This window comes from Rattus rattus, chromosome 13, assembly GCF_011064425.1.
Source record: "Rattus rattus isolate New Zealand chromosome 13, Rrattus_CSIRO_v1, whole genome shotgun sequence".
NCBI lineage: Eukaryota > Metazoa > Chordata > Mammalia > Rodentia > Muridae > Rattus > Rattus rattus.
In genome coordinates this window covers 40,733,656-40,750,942 of record NC_046166.1, presented here as the reverse complement: position 1 = coordinate 40,750,942, position 17,287 = coordinate 40,733,656, and the positions used below count along the sequence as shown (strand labels likewise).

The following is a 17,287-nucleotide window of genomic DNA, read 5'->3' as shown; positions in this document are numbered from 1 at the left end:
TGTTGGCATTCACCCCGTTACCAAGGGAACAGAACTCATCCTCCCATTGCTGAGAAACTCGGGGAACTTGGAACTGAGAAGAGTATTTTTTTTTTGATGGAATCACTCTCCTACAAGGAGTCACAGGCCCTACCCATACCCACCCAAACTGGAGTTTTTATAATGCATATTTAGTGTAATATATTCTAAGCCAGTTAACTGATTGGCAAAGACATCATTCATTTATCCACTTCTAGCCATCTATAACTTTATCGTCCTCTATCATCTAGGATTCACCCAGATCCCTATTTTATTAACTTCTCGATTATGTTGGATTTAATCTTATCTTACACCTACAGGCCTACGCAAGGTCTTCTCTGCCTGATAACGTCATCTTGAATTACAGCATCGGGTCCTGTCAGCTCCCTTCGTGATTTGGCCTGTGGTAATCTCCAGAGTATGTTCAGTCGCAATGCTTCCAAAAACATGGGGCAGATGTTAAGGCTACACTCAACCTTGTTCTTCAGTTGTTTTCACAGCCAAAGGACTCAAGGAGAGTGCAGGGAAAAATAAGAAAGTGAAAGAAAATGTGTTGCCCAGCCTCAGAAGATGGCTCAGAAGCTAAGGACACTCACTGTACATGCAGGGGAACCTTCCTGAGTTTAAATCCCCAGCACCCAGGAGGGAGCGGAGACAGGAGGATCATGGGTGGGTGGGTGATGGCCACCAAGCTTAGCTCCAAACTCAGTGAAAGGAAAAAAATATATATACATATACATATACATATACATATACATATACATATACATATACATATACACATACATATATATGCAAATGAAGAGGATTATGAATTTACACCAGCGTATACATTTACATGGGAATTCTTTCTGTCAAGGTTGCACATGTGGCTGTCAGGCACCTTTGTGCTAAACGAGTTAGGACCTAGGACTTGAGCAAAGTCGAGGCTGATCTCCCCTAAGAATCAGGGCTATCCCTCGTGATTGACAGCTATGATAACATCAGGCCAATTAAAGCATCAGAGGCACTCACAAGGGTGTGAAGAACCCCACTCTGGGTGATAAGGGGAAGGGCAAAAGCAGCTCTCCACCCAACCCCTGACAGCTCTGTCTAGGATCTACTACTCCAAAGAGGAGGCGAGACGATCCACAGAACTCCTGTGAGCTGCAGAAAGGTCAGTCTCAAGTAACGTACATAATTATTCAAGTTAAAACTCATTAAGACGGGTACAGAACAACCTTGAAATTTGTTCCTCTCAGTTCAACATAGGCTTCTTGAATAGAATCCACCCCATTTCACCCCCTTGCAGGAAGTACAAGGAAAAAAGCTTAGAGAATAAAAAGAGTTCTATTTAAAATAAAATAAAAACTTAACTCCAGACTGGGAAGATGGCCGTTGGGGCAAAGTATATGTAGAGGAAATAAGAAGACCAGAGTTTGAATCCCCAGAACCCACGGAGGATAGCTCAGGCTTATGGCTCCATTGCTGGGATAGGGTGGAGACAGAGGTACCCCAGGGGCTCATCCAAAAGGTAGGCTCCAGATACAATTAGAGGCCTTGTCTCCAAAGATACGCTGGTGGGGCTGGAGAGATGACTCAGAGTTAGGGTCACTTAGTGCTCTTACAGAAGAGTGAAATTCAGTCCCACCACACGTCAGCTAGCTCAGAACCTCCTGCATGTAACTCCAGGCCCAGAGCCTCTGACCCTCCCTTCTGGTTTCCAAGGGCACCTACATGCACATGTACAATACACACATTCATGTATGCGCACGCACACATATACAAAAATATGTAAATTAATCTTATTTTACTATGACAGAGAAAAATAAAGGAAGACACCTTATACCAACTGACTGCACATGCATGCACAGGGAGGAGGGAGCACACCTACACATACGTGGACGTATGCAGACACCAAACAAAGCACACAGGTAATTCTCAAAGTTAATTTTAGCGTTGTTGAAACGTAAGGTCTCGGCTGAGCACTCCTGACTAAAGGTGCTGTGGGCATGCTTGAGAATCAGCACGCTGCGTGCAAATGTACAAGGCCTACCATTGGTCCCACTGAAAGCATTCACTGGTGGATGCCATGCTAGGTGGTGGCATTGCACTGACTAGTAGACACACGCTGTAGATGGGGTACCAATCAAAAGTAGGTCGCTGACTTGGGAGACATGTGAATAAAACATGGGGAGTCTGTCTGGACACCTCAATTGCAGGAGCTCAAGTCAGGCTGAAGCAAACCAGAGGAGGCCTTCTGACCCCAAGACTAGCTATAGCTTCCAAGAATCTGTCTCTCAACAACCTGCCTCCAAGACACTTCACGGCTGTTAGCCGCATCTCTGATAAGCCAACCGCATCAGATGTAGTCAAAGGACCAATGCCTATGTGGCCGCATGTGTGGCTGAGTTGGGTGGGCAGCCATGTTGTTTTGCCCATAAGGTTGGAGGCCATGTACTACTTAGCAGCATCTGTCATAGTTTGGACGGAAATGTTCCCCATATGTAGGTTCATGTGTTTTAATACCTGGTCCCCAGCTGAGGCCTTGTTTGGTGAGTTCTTACTGAAGGAAGTAGGTCACTGGAAGTAGGCCTTGATGTTTTATGGCTGGCCTCACTTCCTGTCTTCCTCTACCTTTGGGTTACTGAAGCAAAACCACCAGCTGCTGTACACCCCTGCCAAGCCTTGCCCACTGCCATGAAGGACTGTATCCCTCCAACTGTGAATCAAAGTAACCCTTCTTCCCTTAAGGTGCTTCTTGTCAGGTATTTGACCAAACAATGAGAAAGAAAATAACCTAGCATCTCAAGAAGGCTCTGAGTTCTCCCCGTGAGTAAGTCTCTCTCTCTCTCTCTCTCTCTCACACACACACACACACACACACACACACACACACACACACACACACACACAGAGGGGAAGGAAAAACAGAGACAGAGACAGAGAGACAGAAGAGGGAGTACCAACACATAGAATGTAGTCTGTATTCTAAAGAAACTAAGCCTTTCCTAGCAAAGCCTACACCTTGCCGGCTCGCACACATCGGCAGCTTTTGAAGTTTAACTGCTTAGCCAGGAGCACAGGAAGTAGATTACTTCCACCTTCAGTCTATCTTTACACCATTCCCCCTGGGATCGAAGGACAGGACCACTGGGGACCTGACCAGATGATGTACTCAAAGTGACCATGAATGACTCAGGTGGATGCAACCACATAGGTGTCTAAGTTTGAGCTCCCAGACCCTTAGCTGGGTGGGATTCCCATGAAGCTTTGAAAGCTAATCGGGATGGCAAGCACTTTCCGTCTCTAGCTCAAGTGCCAGGTCAGAGTTCCAAATCGGGCTATGAACTTACGTCTGTGGGAAAGTGGCAGAGATTCACCAGGGAAAGCAGGGTCCAAACCGTTCCATACACTCCCAGATCTACAGAACCGTCCCTACTTTTTAAGACCCATCAAAACTGAGAAAATGCACTTGGTTCAAAGGAGGGATACCACTAGGCTTTCCCTCCAAGTTAGCCTTGGAAATGATACCTTTGTTTCCTTTTTCAGAGTGAGCTTAGGTGAGACCCATTTTTGTTGCATATGGAAATGCACAGACACAGCCCAGCTCCCACCTCCAGAGGCGATTTTTTGCATTTACCTTCTAGTGAAAAGTCAAAATAAGCATCTTGGGTTAAACCGCATATGACTAGATGGTTTCTAAGTGAAGTCGAGTTCCTTTGGATTCATATTTCACAGGACTGTTGACTTCATAGTGATTCTTGATCTTTTTTTTTTTCTAAGTTGGAAATCTGAGAACAAGGAGCCTACTTAGATAAATGACTAATTCTGTGGGCTTCCTTAGATCACATATCAAAATCAATGAGAAATGGAATATTTGATTTCTGATTAAATGAATACTGTGTAAGAAGCTAAGAATCTGACTTAAATAGACCCCTGACCTTGGTCTGACCTTGGACACGTTGGCTGCTGGCACCCTCCTGCACTTTCAGTTGTGAAGCACCAAGGAATACCTGTGTCTACATAGCTACGTCCCTAAAGATGATCCAACAGCAGACCTTACCCTGCACGAGGTACCCTACCAGCCCTCTTCCAAGCGTCTGCTCCTTTAATCTACATAGAAACTCACTTAGATACCACTTTATTCTCTGTTTATAGATAAGAAAATAAAAGGTAATCTGAATATATAAATTGCCAGTACTACTCAGCCAGTAAGTGGAGGCTAGGGCACCCTATGCAACTGTTTGACCTTCTTTTTTCTTCTTTCTCTCTTGGGTATGTGTGCACGCACGTGTGTGCGTGTGTGAATGTACATACAGGGGCCCGAAGCTGACATCAAGAGGCTTCTTTCACTGTTTTTTTGTATTATTCATGGAGGCAGAGTCTCTAAATCAAACCCAGAGCTTGCTGATACAACTAATCTCAAAAGCCAGCTTGCTCGGGGCTCAACTGCTTTTCCTTACACTGCTGGAATTACAGTCAGGCCACCATACTCACCTGGCACTTATTCTGAGGATCCAAATCTGGTCCTCATGCTGGTACAACAAGTGCTCTAACCACTGGGCTGTATCTCCAGTTTTGCAAATTTCGGAGCCTTAACTCACAGTGTTTGGCTTCTGTGCAAAGTTCTGTGTCCACAGAAGTGGAAAACTCCACACAATTTTTGATCATCTTTCCTCTTCTACTTAAGGTTCCATCATTCACTTTCTCCAGCAGACTTTTAAAAGGTTTTTTTTTAAGTTTATCAACATATGTCCTTTGTCTACACCATAAAGAACGTGTTGATAAACAGGAGAGAAATGTGTCCAAATGCTTCTTTCAAATATTTGAAAACCAATTTGAAATGAAAGTTCAGATGAGTTCCCTGGTTTACCGGGAATCTCAGTTACAATCACAAACCTGAACATCTGATCTGGAAGGATGTTTTCTTTTTAGATAGTTGGTGGAGTCAAGAAAGTGAGTCTGCTTACAACATTGCCAAAAGACCTATATTGGATTGGTTTGCTTGTCTGCTTGCTCGCTTACTTGCTGTTTCCTCAGAGGCTCTACCAGTTCAGCCTCGTAACCATAGAGATAGCTCCTTCTTCCCTGTTTGACCTTTAGACTCAGAGACTGCAGCAAGGTGACAAATAGCCACAATTACACAATGAGGTCTTCATATCTCCTGGGTGCTAACTGTGCCTCAGGTTAAAGACAGAACTGGACTTCCAAATCCATACTGTGACTACCAGGGATCAGAGCAAGACGGTGTGTCCTACTTATCCATGCAAATTAGCTACTATGTTCCCAGACCTAAAATGTTTCCTAAACATGGGAAAATAATGACCAATATTTAATGCTCACATAGATGTACAAGGATACTATGAGAACAGAAATCAGCACTTCAGGTTGAGGACAGTGGTTCTCAACCTTCCTAACCATGCGACACTTTAATCCAGTTCCTTATGTTGAGATGATCCCTAACCATAAAATTATTTTGGTTGCCACTCCCAGAATATAATTTGCTACTGTTATAAAATGTAAATATCCGATCTGCAGGATATCTGAGATGCAACTCCCATGGCAGGGTCATTTAACCCCCAGAGCAATCTCAACTCACAGGTTGAGAACCACTGCTCTAGAATAGACCAAAACACCAAAAGGAAGCCACTTGTGAAGCAAGAGGGGCTATCAACAGACAAATAAAAGTGGAAACTTTTCAAAAATGAAAGCAACATTGTTGCAAAGTGAGAACCAAAATTGTATTTGTTGTATAGTTTCTATGTAATCCTTTTTTTTTTTAGATCAATCCTTAGAGTTTAAAGTGACAACTACTGATGCTACTGCCCCAACTCTAACTGGATGGGATCCTTAGTTACAAGTAACACAGGTCAGCATGGGCTCTTTAAGAAACACTAATAACAAGCAACAGAGGTTCCACACCTCTCAGGCTGGTCCTAAGGCTTTATGCATATGAATGAGTTCACACAATTCACCGGATGCCTGATGAGCAGCTACCATTATGATTCCCGTTTTTCAAGACAGGAAACTGAGCTCCTAGGAAAACAGCTAACATGTCTGCTTCCTCACAGAGTGGTAGAAAAGCTGGACGGTGAAGCCAGGCTCTCAGGGTCTGCCTCTCAGCCCTAACTCACAGACAGCCTCTCAGAAAAGCAACCTGTTCAAGTACATTAGTGACTCATAGGTGATCAGGCATGATGGGAAAGGTAGGAAGACAGAGACAGAAGACAGAGACACTTTACGAGGAAAAGGTCCCCATTAGCAATCACAAAAGAGCAGCTGGCACTACCAGCACAGCCACAGGGACACAAACTACTAAGGGCCACCACTACCTTGGAATTGCTACCCTACTGAAAGCCTAAAGATTTCATCTCATGGGCCCACCAGTTGTCCCAGCAGAGCAAGGTTCAAAGTCAAGAAGGGGAAAGGTGTATGCAACTGGGAAAAAAAGAGAAGGGGAGGGGAGGGGAAGGAAGGATAAGGAAGGATAAGGAAGGAGAGGGGAGGGGAGAGGAGGGGAAGGAAATCATGCAGCCATTGAGCATCTCCATAGAGAAGGCAGACTCTGCCTCCTACCAATGACCCAATGGTGAAAAGATTTGTGTCCTAACGCCCCCGTAATAAGCAACGAAAACTAGAACAGAGCAAGAGAAAAGGATTCTGAGTCCTAAAGTTGAATTACAGACATAGGTAAAGCTAGTTCCTTTCAAGAAGAATATATCTGGGCCTCTTTCTGGCTTCTGATGGTGGCTAGCAACCACTTGGCTTATGAATACTCCCACATCTGCCCCTAGAGTCACATGATGTCCCCCTCCCCTGGAACTCTTTTCTTCTATTTACATATTGGATGCACAGCACGTCAGCAAGACTCCATCCACACCTCATCTCCAAATACGGTCATATTCGCGGGCACCAGAGGCTGGAGCTTGAATAGGTATTTTGGAAGACTTTGTCAAACACATAACCGTTGGGGGCTATAGCAGAGCTAAAAGTGACGCTCAAATGTGAAGAAACAAAAATGGCAGACGCATCTCAATCACCACGATGGGCATCAGTTCACCTACTGAGGAAATCATTTCGAAGCAAGAGGCGGGTGCACGAGAAGCAGTGGAGATGCTATTGGCTCCCCGAGAGGCAGAGACCAGACTGGAACGTGCAGCAAGGCTGAGGTAGGATGTTAATTGCCAGACAGTCCCGCCCTGGGAAACTGTGGCCATCAGAAGGATGAGGCCAGGCATCCGTCCTCTGCCCCGAATGCCTGCAGGCATCTGCCAAATATCTCTCTTTTATCTTCAAAAAGAGAAAACTTGGCCTGGAGGAGTCGTCATGGATTAAAGTAGAAAGATGAATGGAGATTTTTTTTTTTAACTGTGAAAGTGAGTTACCTAAGCCATAATTTTTCCACTGAATAGGTATATGACAGATGTTGGAAGCATACATTATTTACATAGCTGGTCCCATCTTTTGTGCAGTCACTTGCGTCGCTCTCCTTCTTCCCAAACCTGCACTACAGACACCAAAGCATGCTCCTGCTGCCAACAAAGGAACTAACGATCCCATGTAAACACCAATAACGCAAACCTAGGAATCACACCAGACTTCGGTTCTAAAGGCCAAGGGAGTAACCTACAAGCAGTCCTAACGCTGAGTCCCCGGGCTTTTGAAACGCGAAGAGGAACTCAGTCCGTGAAGTCCAGTTGACCCTCCATCTGCCGGAAATAAAAATAACTGAAGCCACCTAGAAAAACAGACCAGAGAGTACAAAACGCTGGGCTATTCTGGTGTTCTCAAGGCTCCTCTGCATGGATGACCTCCAGCCCTCTAACCTCCGCTATGCACAAGCGTGCCTAAAGGACCTCCTGGCTCTGAGAACGCATCTGTTCTTCCAAAATAGAAATCATCATCTGTTCCACTTTCCCCGGCTTCCTGATGGCTCCCTATGTTCTTCAGAGACAACACCCCGATTCATCTTTTTAACTTAGTGTAGATTTGTTATACAAAGCGATGGAGGTTTTCTGTGACAGTTTTAATCAAGTATATCATGTACGTTTAACCACATTTGTTCATTACCCTCTCCTGTGACCCCTCTTGTTGGTTCCCCATCCCAAATAATCCTTCTATTATGCTGTGTGTGTGTGTGTGTGTGTGTGTGTGTGTGTGTGTGTGTGTACACAATCTAGGCTTCACACATGAATAAAAACATATGTGCCTTTCTAGGCCTGGCATCTCTCTTATTGAGGTGTTCTCCAATTCCACCCATCCTCCTTCAAACCCCCTCTTTCTTTACAGCTAAATAAACTTCCACTGTGAGTGTGCATAGCCTGTTTCTTTACCAGTCACGTCGCCAGACAGCTAGGTTGATTCTACAACTTGGCTACTAAGGACAGTGCTGCGCTGAGACGGATGATCAGATATCTCCCTGGTATGCTGACTTGGGTTCTCTAGGAATGTTCTCAGAAGCGGTATAGCTGGATCCTGGGGTTCCACTGCTGGATTTTTGATGAACTTTTTCCACAGTGGTTACCCTGGTTTACATTCCCACCAGCAAGGTATAAGGGTGCCTTTTATTTTCTCTTACTTCTTAAAACCAACTAGTTCTAAAGAGTGATCTGCTCCTCTGTCTGACAGACCCTCCTTATGTCTTCCTCCCATCCCTCCCTCCTTGGCCTAAAGTTCCGGTTTAAGTACACAGTTCCAGTGTCGGTCAGGCCTGTGAGCTCTTTCAGATGCTTGTTTGGTTTAACTGCTTTTAGCAGAAAGAGTTATAGACTCATTTTAATGTAGATTAGAAAAAAATATAACTATCAAGGGAAACCTGTAATTTTACAGCAAAAGGTGTTTTCTTTTTAATTCACTTAACTAAAAAGCGAGTCAAGTCGAAAGGAACCCTGGGAAGTCCAGGTGAGATCATTTTGACTGTGCCGAGAGCCTGTGCCCCTTCCCAGCAGCACCATGTGCCAGATGTCGCTAGATAGCTAGACAAAGGGATACGGCTCTGCGGAGGGGATCGATGCCCACTCGGAGGAAGGAAGTTTGGTCCGATGGAACTGGACCAGTTCTCATTACAATGAGCTGTTATACAGCAAGGCCAGACCACAACTTCACTCCCATCCACATGTGGCCAGCTGTACTGGAGGGCTGGGACATGAGCGGGGAGTGAGCAATCCCTCAAGGACATCTACATTATCTTATTCAGACCTTACAGTCACTAGAGTCGTGTGCCGAATAAACGTCTCAGCCCCAGATAAAACAGCGTAAAACAATTTGTACATGGTTAAGGCCCCTTCCCCCAAAAAGATACAGTGTAGCATACCGGTGTAGGGAAATGTGGTTCTAGGGTAGCCTTTTATCATCGATTGCAGAATCGCTACATGGATTCCTTCCCTGCAGATCTCCAAAGTACTAGACATACATGTTATCCATCTTCACTCCAAGCCTAGCTCCCTCCAAAAGTCACAAATCCATTACCTGCCTCATGAACTCAGGATTCACCCAAATTCCAGGCTCCTTCCTTGCTTGGTTATGTCGTTCTCACATCCCAAAGTTAACAGCATGACCAACTCCACACAGCTTTGTGTCTGGCTAATACTGTCTCCCCACCCTTCCCCAATCCTTCTCCTTCTCCATCTCCTGAAATCCTAGCTACTTCTCAAGACCCCAGTAAGTCCTCCCTCCAGGGGCTAACTGGCAACTTCCTCTTCTCTGAACCCTCCACCATTCCAGACTAACTGCTCTCCTTGGCTCCTGACTGTTTACTCCGACTTCCGATTCCCAAAGGCTCACTCGCGAACAGCTAACACTTTGTTGGATTTTTCCCCCATAGAAGGAGATGACTCGGAGGTAAGATCTTAAGATTGTCTAGTATATAATAAGCACATTTGATACAACAGCATATAGTCTATAGAATTCTAACTGTAGTAACTTCCCCAGTTACGAGAGGATGATTCACAGCCAGACTTCCAGACATCCCTCCTTTCCTCCTCTTAAGAAAAGTCACTCATCTAAAACACATCTGAGCCCTGATGTGCGCCAAGCTCACAGATGCTGGCACGAGAGGGATGGAAAGGAAACAGGTGTTGTCAGTTAACAGCTGGCTGTCCGCTAAAGTTTGGGACTGGGTGAGCTGGCCGCACAGTGCAGAGCTGTTGTGACACAAGCATAAAACAACTGTCACAGAAAGGATCTGGAGGGAGAGAATAAGAAAGGGGATAGCTGGGCATATTGGGGTGCACCTGCACCGTCAGCCTGGTGGAGGCTGAGGCAGGAGGGTTGAAAATTCAAGCCAATCAGAGCTATTAGATCTAATCTCAAATTGAAGGGGTCAGGCTAGACATATTGACTCTGGAAGTGGCGATAGAACTCTGTCAGACCTGAAGAGATGGGGGGGGGGTTGAACGTTCTAAACAATGTTACAGAAAGTCTGAAAGATACATAATGGCTTGAGGTGTGAGCTCCCAGACCAAATCAGGAGCACAGGGTAAGGAGGAGGTTAGAAAGATGTTGAAATGGTGGGGAAAGTCACGCCTGTGAAGACTTTCTAGAGCCCACAGTCCACACACAACTCCATCCACATGCATGAGAGGCATTAAAAAGAGAAGCGACTTCTCCAGTTTTGCTTTGGGCCAGGTGAAAAATGAAATAACAAAAATAAAAGCCTTCTGCGGCCCCAGGAAAAAATGGATTGACCTGGAAAGCTGGTCCTTTTGGTCAATAATAGAGAAGAGCAGGAGATCTAAAGAGCTGGGAAACAGAGATCCATTTAAAATATTTAAGGAGGAGAAATCAATAGGATTTTCTGGCCAGCTGGTTACACATTCCAGCATTACATAAAAATAGTTTGGGGATTTACTACTTAGGGAAAAGTTTATTACATCCTTAAAAAAAAAAGCCGTGTCATTTTATTCTGGTGTAAATGTGGCCAAAGTAAATTCAGACTTGACTAGGCTCTGTTCTCACTAACACAAGAAACCTTGACAGCCAAGACATCACACAGTTTTGAGGCTGAGTAAGGAAGGCTACCCTAAACTCCAAAGTTTGTGCGCTCTCCCAATAGCAAGGACCTGACCAGATTATACTCTCAAGTCCTGCATTCAGCATAAACAAGTTTGTACCAAAGAATGCACCCTCGTCTAATCTACTCCAAATCTCTGGGGGTACAGGGAATTAAAGGCCTCAAATGCCCAGGAGTTATAAATATTCTAAAGTTTTACACAGCATACTCTCTTTTTTTTTCTTTTTTCTTTTCTTTTTCTTTTTCCAAATAAAAAATTTCCCAAGGACTGTAGAAGATATTGAAATACCAGGCGAGGAGGTGGCCTTTGTAAACTGCCGGTGTCCCCTTGGGAAATAACAAAGTCATTTGCCTCAGAGTGGACCATCCCTCCCCTCCACTGGTTTGATGAGAGTAGTCAATGCCTGGAGCTGCAAATCAAAACAGTTGGAAGAGAAGAGCCAACGAGGAACAGGGGAGAAACAGGATGCTATTTATTAAAGCCTGTCACCTGGTCACAATGAGGCACACATTTAACGTAGGGCCTAAGGACGGCAGGAGGCAGGGTTCCAACGCAAGCACAGCTCCTGCATGGAGAAGTCCATGGCTCCGGTGTATGGAGAAGGGCAAAGGGCTCTCCTAACGATCAGGTGCTAAGTTCACAAGCCTAGGGCTTGCTCATTATGAGCTTGCTCATTACAAGACCTCTACGATGGAAGCCTGGAGCCAAAGGACTCATTATAGACAGAGGGAGGCCATCTGACTGGCGGGGGACACAGCTGGCTTGGGCAGGCCATGATTAGAACCTGCCTGTCTAGCGTCCACTTTCTGGTGTCCTGCAATATGAGAGCACGGGGAACTGGCTCATACTAAAGGGCCCAGGACTAGATTCTGTAAAATGAAAACCAATAAACTAATAGGGTGATGTGCCAGCCACGTCTCCTCGCTTAATTAAGACCATTAGATCACCATCAGTCAAAAGTAGTCTACATGTTTGAGGGTGTCAGTTTTAGGTTTCTATTTTGCCTTTGTCTTCAGATTCCTTAGGGTACATAGGATGAAAAATGTTGGCTTTCTTCCTTAAAGGCATCACTTAAAAAACACAAGAATTGACCTAAAACTTGCCACCACTCAGCTTTCTCATTAGCATGTGAAGTCTTTTACGGTTATACTCAGTAGAGCCTGAAGACTAGAAAAGTTAACTTGTAGTCTTGATCGGTGTGAGATTCCCCACCAAAATTTGGCCAGCATTACACATGGGGTATAAAGCATAGCCACCCTCGGTACAGCCCAAGGGGAAAGCAAAAGCAGCTTGGCATCATGCGAACAAACGGCTCAAAGGATGCTCACACAAGAACAGAGAAGACTCTAAAGGCTTAGCCCACAGAACGCTTGAAGCCCTCCAATCATCTCACAGTGGCCCACGGTCATGGCTGCAAATGTTCAGCTCCGGATATTACAGAGTCCCTTTCTCATGGGGAGTTTGACTCCGCTCTTCAGTTAACGCCGCCATGTCTATCTGGTGCTGGAAGAATGAGGTGGAGTGGTCCCACAGCCATTTGACCCAATCTCCTTTCTTCTTGGAATGCTGTGCACACTTTATATTCAACTTGGTTTGAACAAAAGGCGAGATCCCCCCACTCCTGCTCAGAAGGCACTGCTAGGAAATGAATATGGAAGAGGAACAGTGAACTCTTTGGCAGGCCTGTGAGCTCCCTGGTTGCTAGGAGGCTGGGGACTCTTAGGATTACTTTAGATTTGATAACTGAAAAGAGACACTGAAAGAAAGCATGATCTTCACAACCGAAAGGTTCAGTTTTCTATGCAGCTGTCTTCTAGCAAGACCCGATCATCACTATATGTGTCTGGTCTGACCTTGGAAGCCTACATTTTTCTCCTGAAGGGAGCAGAAAAAAACAAGGTCAGAGGTCAAGCTCCCTGCTATAAATCACATTCTACACTGGTGATCACTTATTATTGGTTAGAAATGGCGCTGCCTCACTAAAACTTATAAATGCCTACAACTCTACTTGAAGCTCCTACTGTGTGCTAGATAGCTACACTAGACCCAGGATGACCATCCGTGTGTGTTTCTTTTAAAATGTCCTGAGATTGTTTCTCATTTCCCAGGTGTTATTTTTTAAATTATTTCCCCTAATTCTCATATTTTCTAGAGAAATTTCTAAAAAAAGTCTCCAAGCTGACGCTATTGTAAATTATTTAGCACAATTTTTTTTTGAAGAGGCTTGTCGTGTTCTCTGAATCCAAATAATTTACCTACAACAAAACTCTCCTTGACTAAAAATGGAGTATGGTAACAGGAAATGGTGACACCAGAGACTGAGCTAACAGAAGGGAGTGTCAAAGGCCTTCATGTCCCTAAGTCGCTTCATCCCCTCTTTGATGCTATGAGACAGAAACAAAGGCTCGGCTTGCACCCTGGACAACCAACTTGATGTAAGCACATTCCCTTCCCATCTTGTAGGAGGAGCTTCCTCCAAATGATCTCCATGGTTCTCATACAGCATCAGCTTCTAGCACCTCCCACATGCTGAAAGGAGCCAAATTTGGGGAAGGAAATGATAAGATTCATGTCCTCTTGTGCAATCAGCACCCCAAAATTTACACAGGAGAAAGGAAGGGCCCTCTGACCTCTCAATGCTCAGACAGACACTAAGGCCACACTCAATGCCTTAGTATCCATTATTTCTTTCAATGAACCCTAGACCTGCTTTTCATTCCACATACGAGTTGACATTTACAAGAAAGCAATAAACAACAGTTCTCCTGCTTAGGCAAAGGCCATGCTCTGTCCAACCCTGCATCCTCACTAGAATCTAGCAAGACACCGGTCTGAGGGAACACTCCATCAAACGCTGAATGAATGACACAGTTCTCTCCTTGGGTTCCTCGGTTCTCAGCAGTAACCTGACATTGAATTTGACCACCAACTCGAAATAGATCATCCAAGGAAGACCACCTGACCATCTGCAGGTCACACGCAGGATGAAATGAGCGAATCGTGTAAAATTGGAAGCCTCTTCCCTGTGCCCTCAAAAGAATGTCTCACAGCACTGGGTAATCATGGACTTCTTTTTGCAAAGTCTGAAAATGTGATCACAAGGAAGCGATGATGAGATGGATAAAAATAGGCTACTCGGGAATGTGCCTGACATTATTAAAGAGTCTCGCGGGCTTGTGGGAGAACTGATAGCCACCTGCCCTCCAACAACTCTGCATTTAGTGTCAATTCTGATTTCTGGGGTGGGGGTGGAGGGCAGGAAAGAGAGGCTTGCTGAGGATGCAATGAAAGCATCCAAAACCCCAAATGAGGGAAGCCTGGGATTAGCTGAACACTCTCGTGTATGTGCATAGTGTTTTGAGGGTAGAATTGGATGTAGGTGTACAGTAAGAGCATTTACTGACACCCATCTAAAGAATAGAGCAACCACAGCCACCACTTAAATTACTTAAGCAGAAACTGTGGTTGTTACTTCCTTTCCAAGTCTGTTTTGTCACGAGAGAGAAAATCCAGGGAGTGTGATTGCCAAAATAACATGCAACATCCTTATGTTGCCCGATTTTGCAATAAAAAGGATAGTTACTTTTATTGAGGCTTTTCTGGGGATGGAGACACGGTCACGGTACATTTTTAAAGTGTGAGATACTGACCTCAATTTAAAAGGATTTGCCGTGTGGGGAGAAAGTAAAGCTTGGGTGTAAGTAACCACAAGCTTAAAACAATCTCCCCAGTTAAGACAGGGTTTAGGGTGATTTGGTATAAGGGCTTGGTTTCAGAATACTCTCCACCGATCCATTACATCGCATTTAAAAGCAAATTCTTTCCAGAATGAAAACATTTTCACACCCTTACTTGTAAGGAACACAAAATGCAAGGTTCGCGGGATCCCCACCCCCCATCCCCCCACCCCCCAGCATCCCGGTACAGCATCCACAAGCCAGAAAGCAAAGCCAGTGGATGGGATTCATTCAAGGCGGCTCAGAACCGGCACCTCTCGCTTTTTCCACAAGAAACCTATTTTGAAGCCTTCAGTTCTACGACCATTGTGTTTGTCTTTCCCATCCGGCATGCGAAACACGATACAGCCTCCATTCCATCCACAGCACTGATGCAACCTAGGCTAAGTCCACGCGCAATCGTGCGAGCGTTCCATATGCAAACACACCACAACCCCCTCCCCAAGCATTCAATGAGCTCCACAGTCGAGCTCCTGCTTACAAATTGAACCAGCCTCAGACGGACAGCTTTCCCCAGCCTGTGAATCTCCAGAACGGTGCAGAGAACCTGTTCTTTTTTAAAAAGGGGGGAGGGGTGTTTAAATACCCTCTAAGGTAACTAGCCATAATGCAGGCAGGCACAGGCGAACCTGGTACTGCGGGCAACCCTGGACTCAGGCTCGCCTTTCACAAAGCTCAGGGAAGGCTGCAGACATCCTATCTCCCTGCAGACCAGATGCTCGGCTCGATCCCCCTCCCCGATTTTACCTACCGAATAGCTCTCCAACCCCATATTGGGAGGGCCTGCTGTGGATCTTACAGAGGTACAAAATGGTGGATGGGAGCTAATTTTTCCCTGCTCTCCCCATAACTCGGCACATCCATCACCGCAGGTCCTCTACCCCAAGCCCCCAACTGGCTGCGGCGCACCGATCACAGCCGGCGGCTGAACCGTGGTAACCAACCTGATGTCATGTAGCCCCTAGAAGCCTGGGGCGCGAAGGCCGCGGGGAAGCGCTTGTGCAGGCGGTAGTCCTTCTCGCTGCGGGACCTCATGCGGTCCGAGGCCCGGTCCGAGAAATCCGAGCTAGGCCAGGCTCGCCGCAAGGTTGTGCTCCGGGTCTTCTTCATGGTGGGGAAGGGCGACCCTGGTGCCCCAATAGTAGGGCCTCAGCGCCAGGGCGCAGCGCGCAGCTTCATCCGTCTACCGCGGCCACGACCCGGGAGGACTCTGCGCACATTTTTTTTCCCCAGACCCTCTTCTCCTCGGTGTCTACACCGCCGGCGGCAGGTCCGGCCCTCCCCACGCCCCCCCACACCCCCACGGAGAAGGCTCGGATTTTACACTCGTCCCACAATGCATTCCACTTCATTTGCAATCCGCCGGGCTTTCAGCTTCCAGATTCCTGGGGGGGAAGGCACGTTGGGAGGCTCGGCGGCCGGGAGGGGGCGGCCGGGGTGGGGGCGCCGAGACTTGCAGCGTGGAAGCAATGGGAGCGCAGACAATGGCCCGATTCAGCGCAGGAGTGCTTAGCCAACTGTGCGCCACAGCACAAAAGACCCAAACAAATGAGGAAGCCGAGGCCTCTGGGGGCCGACCCCGGATCGCACGCCCCGGCAGCTTGACCGGTGGGCGGCAGCCCCAACCGCACTAGGAGGCTTCAGCGCGAGGCGTGGGGATGACAGCGTCCGAGTCGCGTCCCCCCGGACCTTCCAGCCGCGAGGCCCGCAGTCTCCGGCGCCCGCTGCCTCTGCTTCTCTCTCGCAGTCCTCGGGAGGCAGTCTTCATTCCAGAGGCTCGAACGGGGGGCGCGCGGGAGCACCGGGACCGCCGCTGCGACAACGCAGGAAGAGCCCCGTTGGGTGCTGGCGACCGCGGCGTGGCGTCAGGCTTCCTCCTTCCAAGGCTGGCGGGGGCGCGGGAGGGTGGGGGCGCGTGCCGACACGCGTGGGTCCCCCACCGCAGGCATACTCCTACTCACGGGCCGCGGCGGCCGCGGAGCCCGGCGATCGGCCCCCGCGCGGGACCATCGCGGCTCGGGGACTAGCGCGTTGCGCTCTGGCACCGCCGGAAGCGGGATGGCTACCCAGTGTCATGCTAATCTCGGGGCTGCGCGGAGGCTCTGCGTGGATCCCCGCAGCCAAGCCCCAGCGGCGGCGACGGCGGCGGCGACGGCGGCGGTGGCGCGGGGCCTGGGCCCTGCGGATGACACCGCGCGGATCGTTCCACGTCTTTCCGATGGTCCCTCCCCCTCGCTCCGAGGGCTAGCCTTCGTGGGAACGCGCCGATTTGCGGCGCCCGGCCTGGCCCACCTGCGCCCAGCCGGAGACACGGGGCGCCGCGAACGCGCGGGGACGCCAGGCCCACGCCGACTGCCACGCGCCAACGGCCTGCGCCCTCCGCGATCCTGAGTGGAAGTCACTCCCCAGTGGCCTTGCTGCGCTGGCGGGCCCGGGGCCTCTGCACCGCCGGGCCCTGCACAGCTGTTTATGGTCCAAGCACCAATCGCTGCAGGACAGCGGTGCGCGCGGAGGAGGGGGCGCGGGCCAGACGCGAGG

General features: G+C 47.6%; 1 protein-coding gene across 4 annotated transcripts in view; it reads right to left on the bottom strand.

Annotated features, from left to right (window-relative positions):
• The window catches only part of Stox2 (storkhead box 2), a 230,855-nt gene that overhangs the window by 92,776 nt on the left and 120,792 nt on the right, over positions 1 to 17,287 (bottom strand). Inside the window, exon 1 of one of the 4 annotated variants that reach the window (XM_032918840.1) lies at positions 15,694 to 17,217. The exons of 1 other annotated variant lie outside the window; for it this stretch is intronic. In XM_032918840.1, coding sequence (XP_032774731.1) covers positions 15,694 to 15,859 — 166 coding nt within the window. In that variant the 5' untranslated portion in view covers positions 15,860 to 17,217. Of the gene's footprint in view, positions 1 to 15,230; positions 15,674 to 15,693; positions 17,218 to 17,287 lie in introns of those variants that run through there. 2 more of the 4 variants (XM_032918843.1, XM_032918844.1) reach the window with 2 other exon arrangements.